Source organism: Cololabis saira, chromosome 22 (assembly GCF_033807715.1).
Source record: "Cololabis saira isolate AMF1-May2022 chromosome 22, fColSai1.1, whole genome shotgun sequence".
In the NCBI taxonomy this organism is placed as follows: Eukaryota; Metazoa; Chordata; class Actinopteri; order Beloniformes; family Belonidae; genus Cololabis; species Cololabis saira.
The window spans coordinates 15112543-15134361 of record NC_084608.1 but is presented as its reverse complement, the minus strand read 5'-3'; the positions used below and the strand labels follow the sequence as shown (position 1 = coordinate 15134361).

At 38.4% G+C, this 21819-nt stretch overlaps 2 protein-coding genes and 1 non-coding gene across 3 annotated transcripts; 1 reads left to right on the top strand and 2 right to left on the bottom strand.

Moving 5' to 3' along the window:
* Positions 1 to 74: 74 nt before the first annotated feature.
* On the bottom strand, positions 75 to 148 carry trnat-agu (transfer RNA threonine (anticodon AGU)). Its single transcript has one exon. It is a non-coding gene; the product is annotated as a tRNA-Thr (tRNA).
* Positions 149 to 1490: 1342 nt separating this feature from the next.
* On the top strand, positions 1491 to 19044 carry LOC133423583 (E3 ubiquitin-protein ligase MARCHF6). The gene is made up of 25 exons (XM_061713811.1): positions 1491 to 1843; positions 4221 to 4320; positions 6743 to 6816; positions 7021 to 7164; positions 8542 to 8614; positions 8705 to 8873; positions 9213 to 9399; positions 10214 to 10275; positions 10407 to 10439; positions 10526 to 10577; positions 10673 to 10731; positions 10858 to 10938; positions 12059 to 12127; positions 12642 to 12716; positions 14040 to 14174; positions 14293 to 14513; positions 14767 to 14904; positions 15025 to 15247; positions 16567 to 16636; positions 16828 to 17009; positions 17239 to 17373; positions 17489 to 17578; positions 17764 to 17896; positions 18157 to 18292; positions 18495 to 19044. The coding sequence occupies exons 1-25, from the start codon at positions 1825 to 1827 to the stop codon at positions 18580 to 18582; spliced, it is 2748 nt and encodes a 915-aa protein (XP_061569795.1). The 5' UTR covers positions 1491 to 1824; the 3' UTR covers positions 18583 to 19044.
* Positions 18654 to 20671, bottom strand: LOC133423586 (arylamine N-acetyltransferase, liver isozyme-like). Its single transcript, XM_061713814.1, has 2 exons — positions 20276 to 20671; positions 18654 to 19852 (listed from the first exon to the last, which is right to left on the bottom strand). Exons 1-2 carry the CDS (start codon positions 20570 to 20572, stop codon positions 19277 to 19279), a joined length of 873 nt encoding a protein of 290 aa, XP_061569798.1. The 5' UTR covers positions 20573 to 20671; the 3' UTR covers positions 18654 to 19276.
* Positions 20672 to 21819: the final 1148 nt, after the last annotated feature.

The following is a 21819-nucleotide window of genomic DNA, read 5'->3' as shown; positions in this document are numbered from 1 at the left end:
TTCATAAGGAGACTATGATAGACCGTGTTCAACAACTAGTTATGACAGTTTGATGGATTATAAAACTCCGTAAAAGGCACCGCTGGGATTCGAACCCAGGATCTCCTGTTTACTAGACAGGCGCTTTAACCAACTAAGCCACGGCGCCGGTGACGTTGGATCGGCATTTCTGCACATATAACAGTACCTAACGACACACATGCATGGATGGGTTCATATATTGTTGACAGTTAACATTTCAGCCGTTCTAGTGAACCCCTGCCGTTTTTCTGTAACATTTGCAACGATGATCTACCGTGTTGGATTATTACACGTTTGAACTGTCACGAACAGCAGTGGGTTAATGCTGCTTCATAGAAGATACAGAGGAAAGTGAAAAATAACTTCCCCTAGCTTTTACCAACGATGATGCAACACCTTTAGTCGTTTCTTGTTAACGTATTTAAAATAGTTTTACCAGCACCCGAGTATTGTCTGTTTAGATGTCGATATTTGTAAATGCTCACTTGCTCATCTATTTTGCAGAAAACAGGTAGGCTATGCCATATTAGTCAAAGCTATATCTCAAAAGGATTTCTACCACCAACAGCCACTTTCTGTTAAACGTGGGCGTACTAACTTGAATTGTACAATTATACAGCATCGTGGTTTGAAGAAACATTAGGAAAACTATATAACCAGACTCAACCTGAAAAACAAGAGATATAACGATAAATCTCCCCCTCAATTTAACAATAATAAACAAATGAAACCAGCAAAAATCAACATAAATTCGTTGTAATTAAAATATATAAACTGAAGATATTTATTACATACATATAATACTTGCTCTTTCTAGAAATTAAACTGGTTGAGTGATTATGACTAAATAAAAGTGGTTTACACCTGTAGGTGTTGGACACAAAGACAGGTGCACGTATCATCCTGTGGATGTCGCTGTTAAACAGTACAACATTAGATTATTTGGAAAACTAGCAGTATTTTGTTCGATGGTTGACACATTAAAATGAATAGTGGTCAGAAATAAAAGCACAAGATCGTTTAACCTATTATTAAACTGAACTCCTGCCGCGTTCCACTTGTCCTCGGAAGTGGGGATTTCCCAGTTCCCAGTCGGTATTTTTAACTGGAACGCCCCTCGAAGTGGGATTTCCCACTGGGAAAGTGGGAGAGTCTTCACCACCCCCGAGTTACCATTCCAAGATGGCTGCCCCGGTTGTAAACAGTAGAAGAGAACTCTGTAAAAATTCGTAGCACTTCATTCTAGTTTTGGTCACACTAAATCAGTCGTATACAAGTATTGTTCGGCATATATATGCTGCTATAGTGTAATTTACATTTTTCATGTGGTATATGCGAACTACAAACTTGTTTACCTACTTTGTAACTGGAACGCTGATAACTCGACTGTGACGTTATTCCCAGTTCCGACTTCCGAGGTAAATGGAACGCACCACCGTCGGCTGGTTGTAATATCGTCTGCGCATGCGTGAGCACCTCCAGCCATTTGTCGCCCCCCTGGTCGCCAGACTGGTTTTAGCAACACAGGGAGTGTTGTGGTCCTCTCCTGGGCTGTTTTTGTAGTAAAAGCATACAGTAAATGCATTATTAGCGAGCTCAAGAAGTTGCACGCGAAGGGGATCGCGGTGAAGTAAGAGCTTGGTTGTTAATCTGTGGAGGAAACCATTTTATGATCTCCAATGTATCCGAGCCATCAGCACACGCTAGCGTAAGATAGCTGGTTAAACCACACCACCTGCGCCGTGAATGGCTCCACTGTGAAGCTTCTGCTGGACGAGAAGGTGACCGGCCATTGTGGACAGCATGGATACAGCAGAAGAAGGTGAGTGTGTTGCTGCACCGTCGTGTTCCCCAGTGTTAGCTCTGGCTGTCACTTAAGCCTGATTTATGGTTCTGCGTTAAAACGACGCCGTAAGGTACGGCGTAGGGTACGCGTCGACACGCAGCGTACCCGCGTAACCTACGGCGAAGTTTCTGCGTCGATTTAACGCGGGACCATAAATCAGCCTTGAGTTGGCCTGCTACTTGTGATGTTAGCCGGCTGGCTTCACCTGTGAAGTTACGACTGATTTATACGTGATGTTTTAATGAAGCCGTGCTTTTAACCTGATGGTGGACCTTATTGAATCAGAAATGGTGTAGATTGATTCTGTTACATACAGATCAGCCTGGAAAGGACCAGAAGTTGTGGCTGATGTCACCAGTGTCCTGTTGTGTGGCCTTTAGTTTGGTGGTGTGGTTTCTACCCACACATCAGTATCCACTGTGTTTATGCTTATAATATCTCACACACAATGCATACCTGTCAAGTTTTGGATTTAAAAATACGGGAGATTGCTGTCCCACCAGCCCAAGGTCCAGTATTACATTTTAAGACAGATATACGAGAAATCCAAAATAACTACCTGTCAACCACTTACAAACTACACTCATGTGTAGTGAAATGCTGACATTCCCAAGTATGGAAATCCTACTATAGAGCCTAAATGAAAGCACAAAGGGGAATTAAAACACACTTATTTTAAATATTTTCAGTTTATATACACATTGATTGTCTTCAAGTGAAACATTTTCTTTTAATTTTTCATTTTCAAACATGTGGCTCTCTTCACCAGAGGTGTCAAGTAACGAAGTTCAAATACTTCGTTACCTTACTTAAGTAGAAATTTTGGTTATCTATACTTCACTGGAGTAACTATTTTTCAGACGACTTTTTACTTTTACTCCTTCCATTTTCACGCAATTATCTGTACTTTTTACTCCTTACATTTTAAAAACAGCCTCGTTACTCTATTTTATTTCGGCCTTTAAAAAAAAAACTATCCAGTTAAATTGCTCCATCCGGATAGAGTGAATTTGGTTGTGGTTGTTTCAGATGTTCTTGTCCAGTTTTGTTCTTACATCCGTTCCCTCAGATTCCTGCAACTAAACTTGGATGTACATTCCAATAAAGGTTAGGATAAATGATAACATGCCTCTGAAGTTTGACTTTTTGCACCATTACAATACTTATAGGCAACTAGTCATCATATCTTCTGCTCTCTGAAACACATGTTAATGCTCAATAGTACACATATATGGTTCTTTAATGTATTTGCATTATACTAAGATGCATTCATTTTCAATGGCTTTTGTCCTTAATGGCTTTTTTCCCCCTTACATTACTTTTACTTTTATACTTTAAGTAGTTTTGAAACCAGTACTTTTATACTTTTACTTCAACTTCTACAGGAGTATTTTTAAACTCTAGTATCTTTACTTCTACCTGAGTAATGAATGTGAATACTTTTGACACCTCTGCTCTTCACACACATCTTTCAGAACTCGTAACTGAGACCCATCCTGCTCCTCTTTAGGAAAGTAAATTCGGTTTTCCATTTTTTTGGGCAGAAATGCCTTCTCTCTTGTTTCGTCCATCCATCTCTGATTTGTTTTTCCGAGTTTGCCCCCATTGTCACCACTAACCTCGCGAGAACTGCCATCCAGGCTGCAGCAGGTGGCAGTTCTCGCGAGGTCAGTGACAATTCAGTTTTATTATATTATAAAACGGGAAATTTACGGGAAAATACGGGATGGACGGTGGGAAAGAGAGGTAAAATACGGTAGTTTCCCGGCCAAAACGGATGACTTGACAGGTATGACACAATGTAATGTTGGTTGGATCTCTTTTTAGTGAGGTTGATAAGCCCAAAATTAAAGATTACAGACAAACTTGGCTTGTTTTTTTATTTTAGTTTTTTATTGTTGATTTTTATAAGAATTAAGATAATTTGACCACCTCTAACTTTAATTTTCAGATATAGCAGCTGCAACAGTAGCATCCTTTGTACTTTGATTCCAAAGCATGGAGAATCAAATGTAATAGTACCTTTGCCAGAAGGCAAAAATTGCCTTTTACCAAAATGTTTTTACTTTGCAATTCCTATATGCGTTTGCTCAAGTAAGGTTTTTTTTTCTGAGACTTTGGTTTGTAGTTATTTTCCACATTTCTGGAGATCGAAATCCTCCTGTGATCCTCAAAATTTGTGATTGATATCAAATGTGCAAATGTTGTCTCTGGATTGCATTTCTCACTTGAATGAATATATTTTTCCGATAGGATCACATTCCTTTGTTTCCGTCAGCACCCCTCTGTTTGCTCAGGTTTGACTGTGTGTATAATCTAACATTCAGCCTTTTTTCTTTGTTTTCATGACCAGCGGATATCTGTCGTGTGTGTCGCTCTGAGGGGACACCAGACAAACCCCTGTACCACCCCTGTGTCTGCACTGGCAGTATCAAGTTTATCCACCAGGAATGGTAAGTTTTTCTTTCGTTTTCATTATTTGTACTTTGCAAAGTTAATTCATCTTTTAACGTCTACATGCAAAGTTTTATACTTTTATGTATAGACATTTAAACTTAACAGACAGCTGACGTTGAATTGAGTAACAATCTTAATTCACTTAATTCACTTGATGTATTAGTTAACCCTCCATAAATGAACCTAATGTCAAGTACACAGGAACTGATTCTCAACTTTTGGTTTCATGCTGAGTGTCCAAGTCTGTGATAACTCACGTAAGGTCTGGATGAATCACTCCGGGATCACAGTGGATTAACTTTTCATGATTTTATTTCAAAAAGAGAACTCCCGCACACCTTCTTCTCACCGTACTAGTGTTTATTGGGCCAACTATTCGGTCATAGACCGATTTCAAGGCATCAAAAAACTCTGACGCACCTTTCTGCATATCCGGTGTGCTAAAAGTTTTCTACTTCATGATTTTAATAAAAAAATAATAATAAAAAAAAATAACTATCAATCCAAATAAACAATTCAAATCATGGCTCAAAAAGGATGATATGATCCAAAGAGTGAAATATGTGATCCATTACAATCTGAAGTGTGACAATAATTAATTGTTGTTGCTGTTACTGGTCACAGTGCAGAAAAATGTTTCCCATTTTCCATGTTTGTTTGTTTTTTTAAATAAAGAGTTTATTTTTATCACGATTATGTAAACATGAGCCTTATTATATTTTATTCTAAGAAAAAAAAGCATGGTACTTTAATCTCATAATCTTAGGAAAAAAGTTGGACTTGACTTCAAAATAGTGTTACAATAAATGAATCACTGATCAAAGTTATTATGTTTATTAGTGCTAATGAAATCTAAAGTACTCTGGAGACAAACTGCTGGAAGGGGCTTAGGTGTGTTAACTTGAGGTGTTTGTTATGAACCAGATAACTTTGAGAGGAAGATGTGCACTCAGAGAATCTCTTTACAGGTGGTTTGATAGCTTGTGTAACACAAGAACGGTGGGCAGGGTTTTCTGCACACTGTCTATCTCTTAGATAGGCTACCAGGATATATTGAAAAAAATGTTGGCGCTCGCTTTTTTTTTTTTTGTATCCACAATCATGAAATATAGATTACTTCTAATGATAGGAAAATAAATAGCAAGGAGAAAAACTTAAAATTCCTTGATTTTACCGGAGAGCAGTGAAGAGATGTAAATACTGGAACATTATGATTTCATGCTGATCCTCATCAGAATCTTTACTTTAGAAGTTTGAATCAGATTGAGTCTTTTAATAAAACTTTATGACAGCCTAATAATGATGGATTGCAGTAGGGTAATCCTGAAATTAAAAAAAATAAATGCATTACTAGTCTCTCGGCAGCAGCCTTCGACAAAATCATTTTTCGTTTTAGCAATATTTATAAGTTGAAAGACACAGCTTAGACAATTGATTAATGAGTGAATTTAAGGACAATCAAGATAATGTGATCTAGACTCATGGGTAGGCAGCCTTTTCCTGAAGCTCCAAAGTTGCACTTTAACAAAAGGCGCTTTTGAATAAATAAAATGTCAAGTTTATTTAATGCTGTTGTATTCTTGGAATCAGCTAGCACAACGACACCCTTTCCTATGTGCTTGTTAATCATGTGAGCCTGAATGACATTTGCGGGGGCATGTTGCATAGTACAAGCAAAAATTAGCTCAGATATGTATTAAATGCTTTTTTTGTTTGTTGTCAATTAGAGTGTTTGATTATTTTTTTTCCCCTCACAATTAAAGTAACATGTTCATTTTTTTAAAGTTTCATTTGAAGAAATGTATGATTATTGTAACAACTTCTAGGACTTTACAGCACTTTGCCACACATTAACTTGATGACTGAAAGCCTCAACAAAGTAGTGACAGAATTGTAATCGAGAGGGATTGAACAGAATGAATATGTGTCATAAAAGCGATTCGACCTCTTGAGTTCAAAGTCATACAAGTATCTTTATGCCAGTTTAAGACGTGTCTTCTCGAAATTACAGTTTTTAGGTCCATAAATCAGGAAGAAGTGACCAGAGAGTCCTCAGTACACATCACACTATATAGTCATGGTAATTATAAAAGATTATCTTGGATAACCACTTTGTGTAACAAAGTCTGCTTCTATGTCATCCAAATCTGATATACTACAGATGTTTCTAATGTTAAAATGAGTTGCCAAGCACAATCATTTGAAACTCCAAATATGGCCTCACAGGCCCAGATAGCTGAGATATTTTAAAAATAGTCACGGGTTTTCTCTCCGTGTAAATGAACATGTTATATGAGCGCAATGAATTTGTGAGAAACTGGTTGTCAATACAAGTATTGTGTATAAAAATATACAAATAGTAGCCACATTTTGTTAAATCTTTATTTATCCTCACACCATGTTAATATCATTTCACAGTTTGGTCCAGTGGTTGAAGCACAGCCGGAAGGAGTACTGTGAACTGTGCAAGCACAGATTCGCTTTCACACCAAGTAAGTCCATCCACTTCAATACAAAGCTTGAGGCAGAATATCATTTAACAGCAGAGATGAGTCATCATTTCAACATTGTGTATTTTTCCTTTCTTTTCCATGGGGTATTACATTTATTAATTAGATTTTCTTTAGTTATTCTTTTCAATAATTTAAATCCCAGCGTTGTTAACAGAAGAGTCTAACAAAAGCTGTTCTCCTCAGTCTACTCCCCGGATATGCCGTCACGCCTGCCCATCCAGGACATCTGTGCTGGCCTGCTGACCAGTGTGGGCACAGCCATCCGCTACTGGTTCCATTACACATTGGTTGCCTTTGCGTGGCTTGGCGTGGTTCCTCTTACTGCATGTAAGTGTATAACGGTGTGGGATTTAGCAGTGCGGTACAGTGTTGGTACAATATACCACGGTATTTCATGGTGACTTTATTCTTTTTTTTTTTTAAGACTTTTTTTTTTTTTTTTGTACTTTGGGCCATGAAAAGATCAACAAAACAGACAAGTGTCAGTATCAAATTAGTGTCAGCTAAATGTAATTATTTATATTCAATCACTAAAGACTTTAACTTTTTAAAACTTTTTAACACTTTAAAAGTGTGTCTCTCTGTCTCACTCTCTCTCTCTCTCACTCATATATATATATATATATATATATATATATATATATATATAATGTATATATATATATGTTATAGTTGTAGAGGCCTTATCTGAAGATATATATATATATATATATATATATATATAGTATGTTTGTCATACTGCCTCTATTATGCAGCTATCTATTATAGTCTATCTTTTTCTCTTTCTTTCATCTTTTTTTTCTTTCTTTAGTCAAATTTGGATTGCACTTTGTCATGACATCATTGCCATGCGCCTAACAAACAACTAATCTACAAGTGAACAAAGCGTTGCAAAGCGATATAGTGAAGTCTTGTAGATCTGTATTTTCTGTAGACAACAAGAACACGCTGTTTCACAGAGAATGAAAGCGACGTACAATACCCATGCTCTTTGGATGAAACCTCGTAGACTACCGTGGGATTTATAATCATTCATCTTACTTGCTTGGACTTAAGCTGTGCATATTCTTTTTTTTTTTAATGTGCTGTTGCACCCGCAGTGCTGCATAATATTAAAATAATTAATGAATTACGTCACTGAGCTTTAAACCACTGGGGTATACCGAAATATGGTATACCGTTCCACACCTAGCGATGGCAGCAGATTGCTTCTTTCACACAAATAGTAATTGATTAATTAAACCATATGGAACAGTGTCAGTATAGTTGAAAAATGTATTTGATGTATTTTGTTTTGGGTGAACCTCCATCTTTTTTACTTTCCAGCTATGGATACATAGGACATTCATGCATTCATGTGAAGCAGTTTTGAAGTTTTCCTTCTTCTGCGGGGCATAGTACACTTACCGATGACGTGATAATGATAGGAGCTGTACACGTAACCATGTGCATGTGTAACATGGTCAAGAGAATTGCTACTTTAGTGCCATTACATAACAAGAAATTCCTTGTGTGGTCCAGAATATTTAAGTCCTTCCAATGTTCAATGTAAAACATGAGCTTGATCTATTTTGTTCCTACTTATAAGGTGAAATCACATCACAAAGCATTAGATTACACAAATCATACAATTTATGTTTGTTGTTCTTTTCTTGAATTTAACTGAATTGAAACAGATCTATTAATTAAGTCACTTTGTCGCAGGTCGCATCTACAAATGTCTTTTTACCGGCTCTGTGAGCTCTCTTTTGACACTGCCTTTGGACATGCTGTCTACGTAAGTAGAAATGTTTTTTCCTACCATGAAAGTTATTTGACTTTTTATAGTTGTTGTATGTTTAATTGTTTTTCTATTGTGTTCCTGCAGAGAGAACCTTCTTGCAGACTGTCTTCAGGGTTGCTTCGTTGTCACATGCACTCTGTGTGCGTTTATCAGTCTAGTTTGGCTCAGAGAGCAGATAGTTCATGGCGGCGCCCCTCAGTGGTTGGAGCAGCATCAGGCGCCACCCCCTAACGCAGCCAGACAAGCCCCAGAGGTACGTGGCTGGACTAATGTGAGAAAATGAGTGGGAAATGTTGATTTACAAAAGCAAAATGTTTTGTTGCTCAGCAATGAAATTAGTGTAAAAGTTGATCTGCAATTCTACACATCTGTGTGCAGTAATCTATTTAGCTTTACGGTATCAGTATCTGATGCTTCTGTCCAGGTTTTAGTATACATGAAGAAGTGGAATATGCGTGCACAGAGTTCTGTATTTATTTTTAGAGTCCACAGGGATTTACAACCCACCTCTTTCCATTACCTATAATTCTGTCGTACATTGTACTAATATTTAGCTTTATTAACACACCCTATGATTTCCCCTCACTCTTAGCCTCAGGCTGCAGGTCAGGGGGCGGCTGATGAGCCTCCTGCTGCCCAGCCAGCACCTGCTGATCCTCCAGCCCAGAACGAGGCAGAGCCTGAGCCCCCTGACGTCCCCCCAGACCAGGCTGACGACCCAGAGTTAGAGGAAGAAGGAGCAGCTGCTGAAGACGCAGACCCCAACAATGGAGCCCAAGGTAAGAGAACCATTTATTCTCCTACTGTCCCACCAGCAGACAGAGAGCGCATCGGAAACCAAAGTGAAAGACACAAAATGATCTTCTTTTTTTTCTTGTCAGTTCAAATCCACAGCATGAAACACATGTGTGATGATGTGACCAACTAATACTCGATTATTGAAGTCGTTGGGAGCTAATTTTGTCATCGACTTTTGTCGGCTACGTCACTAATTCGTTGCAGCCCTACATTACAGACATTATCCCTTTCAAGCCTCTTGCTGATTAGATACACTAAACGCATGTAATCTCCTGTTATAAAGGCCCGGTTAAAATCAGCTGGTTGTTCTTATGGATGGTAAAGATGTTTGGGTCTTTTTATAATGCAAAGTAAATCTAAACCACACCTCCAAACACAACTCATAAACTGTACTCCAGGTGTGCAAACATTTACCTCTAAATAGCTTTTGTTGATGTAATTAGCCTGTGGGTTTACTTACCTTTTCCACCAGCGTTGAGAATAATTAATGGGTGTGTTCAATAAAAACAGAAATTAAAACGGGTTGTGTGTTATAATCATAAGAACACTGTCTTTTTATTATCATGACTTGAATAAAGATCAGGTCATATATTTTATGGATATGAAAAACGGTTCACTTCAAGGGTTTTCACATACTTTTATTATCTATTTTGACTTTTTTTGTTCAGTATTTCTGTGACCGTGTCTCTTCAGCATGAAAACCTAAAGTTCATTTTACAGGTTTTACTTATCCTTACAAAGGGTACACATGTTGTAATCTTCATTGAATTTGAAATTTACCCATTTTTTTTGTAGATGACATGAACTGGAATGCTTTGGAGTGGGACAGAGCAGCCGAGGAACTCACCTGGGAAAGGGTAACTCTTCATGACATCACTGATATCCAAACTCCACCACACATTGTTCATGTTTTATCAATTTGAAGTGATGTCATCTCTTACAAATACGTGGACATTTTCTTTAAAAAAAATATCAATTTTTCATCTAGATGCTTGGCCTGGATGGCTCACTGGTATTTTTGGTAAGTCCTGGTATTTGTAATGTCTGGACTAATGATGATTTTTTGAGGCACTGTGACTCACAGGCTACTTTTTTGTTGTCCGACAGGAGCATGTGTTCTGGGTAGTGTCACTTAACACGCTCTTCATCCTGGTCTTTGGTGAGTCCGTAATGTTAAAAGCATATCATTGATGTTTACAGTGCTCTCCAGAAAAATAAATTTTTATTTTTTAAATCCTTTTTCCTGTTTTCCAGCATTTTGTCCCTACCACATTGGGCACTTCTCCGTTGTTGGCCTTGGCTTTGAGGAATATGTAAGACATTGTTTTAACCACTTTGTTTTTACAATGCAACCGAGTGTTCATTCATATATATTTTATTTATTATACATGATATTTTTTGGTTTCATACATACAACTTTGTGTTGTGCTGTACTCCAGGTCCAAGCTTCCCACTTTGAGGGCTTAATCACAACAATCGTGGGCTACATACTTCTGGCAATGACTCTCATCTTGTGTCATGTATCCTTTTGTCTTAAAAGATGAATACCCACCAAATATGTGAAATGTATTTCTGAATCTAAACAAAATCTCATATTTGAGTACAAGCTTTAATGTCACGATGCAAGTTATAACCAATGAGAGAGAGAAATACCTCACTGTGAGGAAGGGAATCCTGAAGGGGGAAATCCTTTAAGCAAAGGGAGAAGCACAGATATTTTTTCATTACTTTTTTGTTTAACTCACTTTCAACTTTCTCCGTAGCACAGAATAGCTTGGTTACCTGTTATGGCTAATTTATTCCTTTAGGCGTGCTCTTGTTCTTTTCCTTTTTTCGGTTTGTGTCAACAAATCGTATAACTTATAGCCTGCACTGCTTGTTTCCTCCCTTGGACCATATTCATATAATCAACTCCTGATTTGTACATGCTGACACCTCATTCCCCTCATGTAGTATGTGACCCTCCAGCAGTGATCAGTCATGTAATGTGAACGGTAAAGACTTCAAGACTCCTGATTACAAAACAGCAAGTTACATAAACTGAACAGCGAAGCAATATGTCTTGCAGCGTCCTTACCAACGGCTCTTTTGTCACTAATATGATTCAGCCAGACCAGTTTGCTGTGCGTGATCACACACTGATGCAGAGCCGTGCCGGCTGCAATGTCCTTGAGAATTTTCAAAGCTGAACAGCAGATGTTTAACAGGAAAAACTGTTTTGCTTTTAGTTCGTTTTTTTTTTTTCTTTTCTTTTTTGTGCTGATATACTTTAACAGCTGTGTAAAAGGGGCCAAAAAAAGATGATGTGACGAATTAATATATAAAAAAAATCGTTATATAAAACATTGTTGAAACGCATAAAATGTTGTCAGGTTTAACTCGCATCAGACACCAGAGAAACTTAAGTTAAAAATCTCAGACCCATCCAGCAACCTTCATTTTTGGCTTTTTGCTTTTTGCTTTTTGTCCTTAAATGAAAGTAATAACTTGCATATAACTATTGCCATTTTAAATTGTTTCCAAAATGTATTTGACGGAGCAAATGGAGCGTGAGCTTGAATCCAAACAGCATGCTCACATATTTCATGCTTTGAACTCTGGCCACTGATGTGCAATATAAATCCTTAATGGGAATCTTAGGGACTGGCTGCTCTGGTCCGGTTCCAGCGTTCCCGCCGTCTCCTTGGAGTCTGCTACATTGTTGTCAAGGTAACCTTTCGGAATGCATCTCTGCTTTGTTGTTGCTTTATGTGCACAGTGACATTATTTTAACTACACAAACATTGATTCATTTCCTAGCGTAATCTAACACAGATTGGGATTTATTTAAACTAATTAAACTTCAAAATAATAATTTATCATACTTGGTGACAGATTGTTTTGATTATTATACCAGAATGAGTTTCTCAACAGCATGCACACCATATACACAGTGTTATTCAGGAACAGCAATAAAAGAGGAAAACAATGGAATATTAGAAAGTCAAACTTGATGAATCAATTATATTGTTTGCTGTGATTGACAAGTACTTGAGTTGATCAGACCCACTCTCTAAAACTGAAGTGGTTTTGCAGATGATTCCAGCAGTATATATGTTGAACTCATTACTACAAATATTCAACTTTTATTTATTTCAAAACCTTTTTTGATATTGGACGTTTTGAATTAATGTACACATTTGTTTTTGAAGTGTCACTGACAGAAACTAATGCATATTTTCAGGTCTCTCTGCTGGTTGTTGTGGAGATTGGTGTTTTTCCACTGATCTGCGGTTGGTGGCTTGACATCTGCTCTCTGGTAAGACAGTCTTGCTCCACTTTATGCTCTAAATACTAGCCATCTTAAATTTATGTATGCATGAATCCTATCATATTCATTCCCAACTCTTAATATTTCTCTTAACCCAATTCTATACAGAGAATTCTATACAGAGAGAAATTTCAGAGCAATATACATTTTAAAAACAAGGAAGAACATACACTAAATGCTTGGAGTAATAATTCTACGGACATGAGATTTGGGCAAATCCTTGATGTAGATCTTGATACAACCTTTCATTTTATGCTGGGTGGCCAATGTTAAAGAATTACAAACAAACACCAGGGAGTATTGTTTCTTCTCGCCTCCTTTGAGACTTCAGTGCATACTTGAAATACTTTCTTTCTTGAACTAGCACCATCTGTTACCACCTACAGTCACTTTGAAATTATTAAAAGGCCAGAGCATCAAAAACCAAATTGCTTCTGAACAGTTCCACTCCAGTCAGAAGTTTATCTTCATAGTACATTAGCTAAAATGAATTACGCTGCCTGTGTAGCCGACGGTGCAGAGAAAGAAATGCAGTGTATGGAACATACTGCTCTCGGTTTAGCCCAACGTTTGCGAAGGAAATTTGTCTGCTGACTCAATTTCAAATTAAAACAAGAAAACATTACAGGAAGAATGAGATGCTGGTGTATTCTTGAAAATAAAACAAGATGGAATACTTTTGATGTCATAGGCTTTATTTAGCTTTTCCTAAAGCACTACCGGTACTTTACTTTTCTTTTAAACCATTATGACCTGGTGCAACATGGCCATGCTTTTATCTTTAAAGCTTTGAGCAATGCACATGTTGCATCAACATTTCCATTGCCAGCACAAAAAAGAAAAACACGAAGCGAAGGGTGTGGAGGTACTGAATTTTCTTCAGAGGCTGAGATATAATGTATAATGTATAAAAACGACTCCGATCTCTTTGGGTTGAATACATCAGCATATTTGTCTCTTTGTACGCTGTAAATTCCTTTCCAAAGCATTTTGAACAATACAGTACATGTAAATTTGATTCATATGATAAATATTATATAGAATAATAATAGGTTACGCTGTGCTGCATGCTTTAATGCTCCTGCTCCTAAACTTGCCACCAGGGAGCACCAATGCCACTTATAGATGATTAGATCGGAGCCTTGTGAGCATAAAGCATGTGCAAATTTTACCAGTAGCTTATTTCACCATCAAGCTGACTGAGTTTTTATCAACCAAATTCTAGTAATAATACACCATCGTCATGGTTCCAACGTAACGTTTGAATGAATTTAACTTTTGTCTTTAAGGGCTACTGTCTCTGTCTTGCAGGAAATGTTTGACGCCTCGTTGAAAGACAGAGAAATGAGTTTCAAATCGGCACCTGGTACTACCATGTTTCTGCACTGGCTTGTGGGAATGGTGTATGTCTTCTACTTCGCATCTTTTATTCTCTTGCTAAGAGAGGTAAGGGGAAAAAAGTTTTCTTGTGTTTTGAGTTAATATTGTCTGACTTGGTGTATTTAATCTAATTTTGGTTAGAATTTAAAAAACCGTCAATTACATGACCTTGTGTTTCCAACAGGTGCTGAGGCCTGGAGTGCTGTGGTTTCTGAGAAACCTCAATGACCCTGACTTTAACCCAGTGCAGGAGATGATTCATTTGCCAATCTACAGACACCTGCGGCGGTTCATCCTGTCTGTGGTTGTTTTTGGCTCCATCGTGTTGCTCATGCTGTGGCTGCCCATCAGGCTGATCAAAGTTCTGCTGCCCACCTTCCTCCCATACAACGTGATGCTTTACAGGTAACCAGCAAACATAGGCACTTTCACTAAACCCTGAAATCTGCTGCTCTGTGACTCTGGAGTGGTTTGAGAAATCTGCTTTGACTTGTCCGTTTGGGTGTAGCTATGTGCGATTAGAAACTAAGCAAGAAAGAAAACACAATTTTATTTCATTAAATGTATTGAGAAGAAATAAAAAGTTGATTAGCACTTTGGTACTTGAACAAACACTTGACATGGCTGTTTGACACCCTCTTTACTCCTGTTTTCTCAGTGATGCACCAGTCAGCGAGTTGTCTTTGGAGCTCTTATTACTTCAGGTTGTGCTTCCTGCTTTACTGGAGCAAGGACACACTCGGCAGTGGCTCAAAGGCCTCGTCAGAGCCTGGACAGTCAGCGCTGGTTATTTATTGTGAGTCAAGACTGCACATACCTTAACAAGAACATTTTTGATCACTCTGTAGATCCATCAGAGACTGTTAGTTTGTTCCCATGGTCATCTTTAAATGTCTGACTATCTCCTTGTACACAGAGACCTCCACTCCTACCTCCTTGGTGAGCAGGAGGACAATGATGCCAACCAGCCCGTGAACAACAACAATAACAACAATCCTCCCCATGGTGGTCATAACAACAATAACAACCCTGCCCCTGCTGTTGGGGAGGGGCTGCATGCAGCCCATCAGGCCATCCTTCAGCAAGGGGGGCCAGTGGGTTTTCAGCCCTATCACCGACCCCTCCGGTTTCCATTTAGGGTAAGCAGGTCCCAGGGCTTTAAACATGTTCACCATTATCTCAGGAGCAGGCTTACTAAAAGATGTACTAAAGAGAACTAGATAGACGACTTACTGGTGTCTTTCCGCACACATGAATGAAATAAAAAATCGTTTCTGATTACAGATTCCCATAGCCATCCAGTTTGCATTGGTCACATATGAGAAAAATTCTGAACATTGTGTCTGTGTGTCAGCTGCACTCTCATTGAGAGCCAGCTGTGTTGCTAGGGGCTGTTTTCTTAAATTATTTGGTGGCTTTAGCTCACAACACTGCACAGTCACAAAAATGCATCTGAACCAAACCATTGAAAGGGACGAGTGTGACGCTCAGTGCTCCATAAAGCTGCAAATTCAGGCGTGATTTTACCAAGCCTGCTTGAAAAATTCACCCTAAGTGTATAAATATTTTGAGTCTTTCAGAGGGATCGGTTGCAGACAGCAGGGTAATGACACAGAGGTTTGATGTTCTACAGAACTAATAGTTTATCTGAAAGTAAAATTATTAAACTAAATTATTCAAATATTCAATGGAGAAAAGATGTACAGAGCTGGGGCTGCTTGATTATTTGTGTTTAAAGTTTCCTGTTAACTTTACAACTCAATAATTTTAATAATTAATAATCTGTGCTTCCGTTATGGGGGGGACGGGTTAAAATATAATTTTGGTGTGTTTACATGCTAACACAGAAATTGAGTTGTCCTGTTTTGGAAAGTGTGGCCCACGATAACGATAATATCACGATACATGATATCTACGATATTCAATATATTGTAAGAAATTTCATCAACGATATATCACGATCTATGTAACTGAAAAAGAAAAAATACCCATAAAAAGGAGAATGTCTGTAGTTATGCATTTATTCGATGCCAAAACTTCATACAATGTACAAAGAAAGTGCATTTGTATAGTGCCTCACTGCCTCCTAGGCCTGTAAACACTGTACAGCTGGACAAATTAAAGTGCATGAACATTACTAACCTGTTTTATATAAACCAGGACAGTGCACTTCTTTGTTTCTAATACTGAAAAGTCAGTAAGCAACTTAATTTTGCATAGTACCTCACTGCCTCCTAGTCTTGTAAATGTAAACACTGAACAGCTGGGCAAATTGAAGTGCATGAACAATAGTGCGGTGACAACCGCGTGAATCCATTATGTGTGTTGTAATAAAATATCGCTATTTGCCATCACTTTATCGATTATTTATTGCGACAGAGAGCGCAACAATATATTGCAATATCGATTTTTTTCTTTTCATTATAATCATTATAAAATGTTTGCCCTTTTTCCACAGATCGTGTTGCTGATAGTATTCATGTGCATCACTCTGCTAGTGGCCAGTCTGGTGTGCTTAACCTTACCAGGTGAGGGCTGGCAACATGCAATGAACCAAACTGATAATTATCAACTCCAAAGGCCCACACCCAAACCAAAATTAAACACTGCATCTATATATACATCACCACATGTGTTCTCTATTTTAAGTGAAGTCATTTTACTCCACCACAAAGTAAGGAAGGATGTGGGTTTTGATTTTGCTGCGTGTGTGTTTCAGTATTCACAGGTCGCTGGCTGATGTCCTTCTGGACAGGAAGTTCCAAAATCCATGAGCTGTACACAGCAGCTTGTGGTCTGTACGTTTGCTGGCTTTCTATACGGGGGTTCACAGTTCTGCTGGCCTGGATGCCGCAGGGACGCACCGTAATCATGCGCAAAGTTCAGGAATGGACACTCATGGTAAATATATATCCATGTCATTACCGTGTTAAAAGCTGGACCCAAGTACAATGTTTGGTCGCCAATTATATACTTATTAACTAATATTCAACATTTTCCAGCTTCTCTCTTAGAAACAATATATTTTTTTTTTTAAATGAAGCCTGTCTTTACTCTGCCAGAAATGCACCTTTTTGTTCCATGTAGTGGGTGTCACCTGTTATGTCCGTAACCTGTCTTGCTTCTGTAGATCCTGAAGACACTTGTTGTGGCTGTGCTGGTTGCTGGAGTCATTCCGCTGCTGCTGGGCTTGCTGTTTGAGTTGGTCATTGTTGCCCCACTCAGAGTACCGCTGGACCAAACGCCACTGTTTTACCCCTGGCAGGTGCGATTTAGTGTCTGTGTGGTGCATGTCTGGCACCTGATCACCAGAAAGATCTTGACAGGAGCAGAGAGTCATTAAGGAGTTCTTAAACTGACGTTGAGCCTTTGATCTGCAGGACTGGGCTCTCGGAGTGCTCCATGCCAAAATCATTGCTGCCATCACCCTCATGGGCCCCCAGTGGTGGCTGAAGACTGTTATTGAGCAGGTAGAGTTTAGATGGACATTCAATTCATTTCATCCTGAGTAATTCCCTTTCAGACAGTGTTTTGTGGAACTCGCCGTAGTATTTTTCAGTCTATCAGACTCTTGGCTAGATATGAATACTTTCTTTTCCTAAGTATTAACAAATGGCAGATTTCCAAAGTGAGATTGTTACACTGTGCTTACCAGGTTTACGCAAATGGAATCCGCAACATTGATCTCCAGTTCATCATCCGAAAACTGGCAGCTCCGGTCATCTCAGTTCTGCTGTTGTCCCTGTGTGTGCCGTATGTGATTGCTGCTGGGGTGGTGCCCACCGTAGGTCAGTATATGAACTTGTTTTTTTCCCCATCAGGCTTGCAAGCATTACGAACATTACATTTGAAGTGCAATTCACTCGAAGTAACTTAAAGTTCCATCAGACACAACTGCCAGTCAAATTTTGATCTGACCTGTTTTTTTTCCTTTCTAAATACATAGATTTTTTTGTCATTGTATTCCTTTTTACATTTTTTTTTTTTCATGACCTAAAATGATATCGTATAACAGATATGTGACAAAACTTGTCCATCCCTCTTGCAGGAGTAACCCCAGAGATGGAGATTTTAATGCAGAGAAGGATCTACCCGTTCCTGTTGATGGTGGTGTCGCTCATCGGCATTCTTTCCTTCCAGATCAGACAGTTTAAACGCCTTTATGAACACATCAAAAATGACAAGTACGTATCTTATTTCCATAGAACCATCAATAGAAAACTTCTTCTGTTCTGTACTGAAACATTACAGTCTTGGTTTTCTTATTTAATACTTCAGTTTCAATGTTTAGTTTAATATTTCAGAAATTAAAAATGTATTTGCATTACAGAAAAAGTCTGAAACACAGAATCATAGTAATGATTTTGGTTTTTTTTGTCCATCCAGGTACTTGGTTGGCCAGAGGCTCGTCAACTACGAGCGTAAATCTGGCAGAACAAGTTCAGTCCCACCCCCCAACCCTGTTGCAGAGTAAAGTGGTTCGTCACACGTTGCCAGTTTTACACCCGTGTACCCTCCCCCACATCCTTTACCCAATCCATTGATTTTTTCGACTCGGCCCTCACAGTTGATATTTGAATTTCCTCCAGATCTTATTGGATTTTCATGGATGATGTTCAATTGTTTTGTTGTTTTTTTTTTTTTTTTCATACTCATGAAAGATGAGATGGGAAAATGTATTATAGTCCTAATCGTGGGACCGCTGAGTAATATCTCAAACTGTTAAGGCAAGAAAGTTAAAGGTTTGATTTGAAGCCCAACATCTGTATCATCATTCATGCCTTGCTTTGTAAAGCGCTGCCTGATAATTGTACATGTGTAAATACTTCGGATGCAGACTTTGTCTTATGAAAAATGACACTTGTGGAATAATGCAATGACCATTGTACATCTTAAAAGTGTATGTATAATTTATTAAAATCAACATTGCTGTTTATCTGTCTTGTTCTGTGTGTTTTCAATCAATGTTTGGTTGTTCAGCAGGTAGATTTGGATGAGTCAAAGTCTCAAAATTAGATGAATGAATGTCCTTTAAAATTATATAAATATATATATATATTCGCAGTCTTAAGTTTGGATAATATGCATGATTCAACAAATAAAATAGAATTGGCACTTTTCAAGCCTACTTGAGGAATGTATCACAAATTTAGGTCCTATGTGTGACGTCAGTAAATCACTGCAGGTGGAGTTATTGTATCATCCTTTGGGATAAGCGTAGATGGAAGTACAATCCCAAATTTCTCTGCTAGAATAGCAGGAATCTCCTCATCCTGGAGCTCCCTGGTTGTTGTCTCCACCATGCCGCCTGTTGCCTCTGATGGAAATATGACTGTAATCAGCCTGCGGCCAATATAAGTGATCCTTCCATAAGGTTTCAAGATGGTACAGAGGGACTTGCAGAAGAAAATGGAAGAAGGAGAGCTCTGGTGGTACTGGCACATCTCAGTGAAGTCCTCCAGACACCGAGGGGCAAAGGTGAACTTGTAGATCTCTGTCCACTCTCCATCCTCGCCTCTGTTTTCATCCCCTCGCCACTCCACAAAGTGCATCTCCTCGCTCTTCCTAATGCGATAGACTCTGTGTCCCTGCACCTGGGGGCCATTGGTTTCCATAGAGAGGGGGGTGCTGAACCCGGGGACCCCGAACCCGACGTCGCAGAGCCAGCGCCGGCCCCCCACGCACACCATCAGGACCATGTGGTCGCATGGCGGCCCGTAGAAGCCCGTGAAGGAGTTCCTCACCTGCAGAGGTGTCAAGTAACAAAGTACAAATACTTCGTTACCTTACTTAAGTAGAAATTTTGGTTATCTATACTTCACTGGAGTAATTATTTTTCAGACAACTATTTACTTTTACTCTTTACATTTTCACGCAATTATCTGTACTTTTTACTCCTTACATTTTAAAAACAGCCTTGTTACTCTATTTCATTTCGGCCTTAAAAAAAAAAAAAAAAAACTATCCAGTTAAATTGCGCCATCTGGATAGAGTGAATAGAGAGTTACTTTTATACTTTAAGTAGTTTTGAAACCAGTACTTTTATACTTTTACTTGAGTAAAAAACTTGAGTTGATACTTCAACTTCTACAGGAGTATTTTTAAACTCTAGTATCTATACTTCTACCTGAGTAATGAATGTGAATACTTTTGACACCTCTGCTCACCTGGCCGGAGAGCAGGGTCACCTGGAAGCCGAGCTGGGTCAGCAGCCAGGAGAACAGGGAGTTGTTCTCACAGCAGAAGCCGCCTCGGTGCTGGACCACTATCTTGTGGTAGAGCAGAGGGAGCTCCAAGTGGACCCGTCCCCCGCTGTGGACCGTCAGGTCTTCAAACGGCACCGCCCGCAGGTGACAGGTGTGCAGCGCGCGCAGCAGCGGCAGACTGGGCTCCGCTGGAACGCTGCTGGACGAGAAGTTAATGCGCGACAAGTACTTCCCTACGTCCATCTCCGCGGAAGTCATTTTCACTGTTGTTACTTTCACTTTCTGTTTTTAAATAGATTTACCCAGTGTTTTAGAGTCGCACTTAGGTAAGCCGAGTAGTGTTCAGTTACTGACCTCCTCCTTTACGCTGTTATGAAAGGAGTTCAAAGTTCGTGTTTTGAAGAGATATAACCAGGAAAGCGTCAGGCTTACAAATTTTTCTTTTTTTATTCAAGGTCTTTTTATTGTTTTTTTTAAGTTTTACAGAATAATTACATACAAGAGAATTAGAATTAACATAGTAAATATGATAAATACTTATAACCCCCACATGTCTTGCTCCAACGGAGCCCCACCCCTACAACTAAATTATTGTACCATTCAGAGATAAAATAAAAATAGAGACAAAGTTAAAAATTTAATAAAAATACAACATACAAAGATATATAAATAAAATAAAAATTAATAAAGACAATAAAGTTAAAAATTAAATAAAAATACAACATACAAAGATATATAAATAAAAATAAAATAAAAATGAATACATTTATAAACTTTTTTGATTTAATTTACATGATGTTTTTTTTATTTCAGCTCTTAACGCAGAAATATGAGGATTAAAATAACGTCTAGATATTTTGTAACTATTTATTTATTTATTGTAACCCTGAGAGGACCTTCAAGAGGGAAAAACAAAACAAGATTGAATCTTTGTTCGGAAAATTAAGTAACTTTTGTTGAAAAATTGATGTGCAACAGACGTGTGGAAAACGCCTCTCAGATATTCCCTAAATATGTGACGTCTATTAGTGACCACAGCAACATCTGCTTCAGGTTACATAATGACCCTCAAGACCACTTTTATATAACATTTTGAAAACTTTACATCATCCTTAGTTATCACTTAAAACTGTAAAATTTTCTGCAATGTTCCCAAAAGTTATTTCTGAGACAACTTCTTGTCTCAGATGTGAAGTTTATTAGGCGTGAGCTATCCATCTATAGCACTGCAATGCAAGTATCCATCCAAGACACAGCAACTTTCCATATAACACCTTGGGGAACATCTGCTTAAGGTTACATAATGAACCTTAAAACCACTTTTATATAACATTTTGAAAACTTTAACGGGAGCTTACATCATCCTTAGTTAAGGGGACCTATTATGAAAAACACGTTTTCTCTTGCTTTAACATATATAAAGTGGTCTCCCTTCAGCCTGCCAACGAAGAGAAGGAAGAACGCAACCAAATTCTGCAGTGTCTGTACAGCCGCCCGGATGAGCC

Excerpts from the sequence above, each read along its gene's own strand:
- LOC133423586 (XM_061713814.1), bottom strand. The coding sequence starts at position 20,572 with ATGACTTCCGCGGAGATGGACGTAGGGAAGTACTTGTCGCGCATTAAC. Across the intron at positions 19,853-20,275 it reads TGACCCTGCTCTCCGGCCAG|GTGAGGAACTCCTTCACGGG; the intron begins GTGAGCAGAGGT and ends ACACCTCTGCAG.
- LOC133423583 (XM_061713811.1), top strand. Across the intron at positions 9,400-10,213 it reads CCCCAACAATGGAGCCCAAG|ATGACATGAACTGGAATGCT; the intron begins GTAAGAGAACCA and ends TTTTTTTTGTAG. Across the intron at positions 18,293-18,494 it reads GAACACATCAAAAATGACAA|GTACTTGGTTGGCCAGAGGC; the intron begins GTACGTATCTTA and ends TTGTCCATCCAG.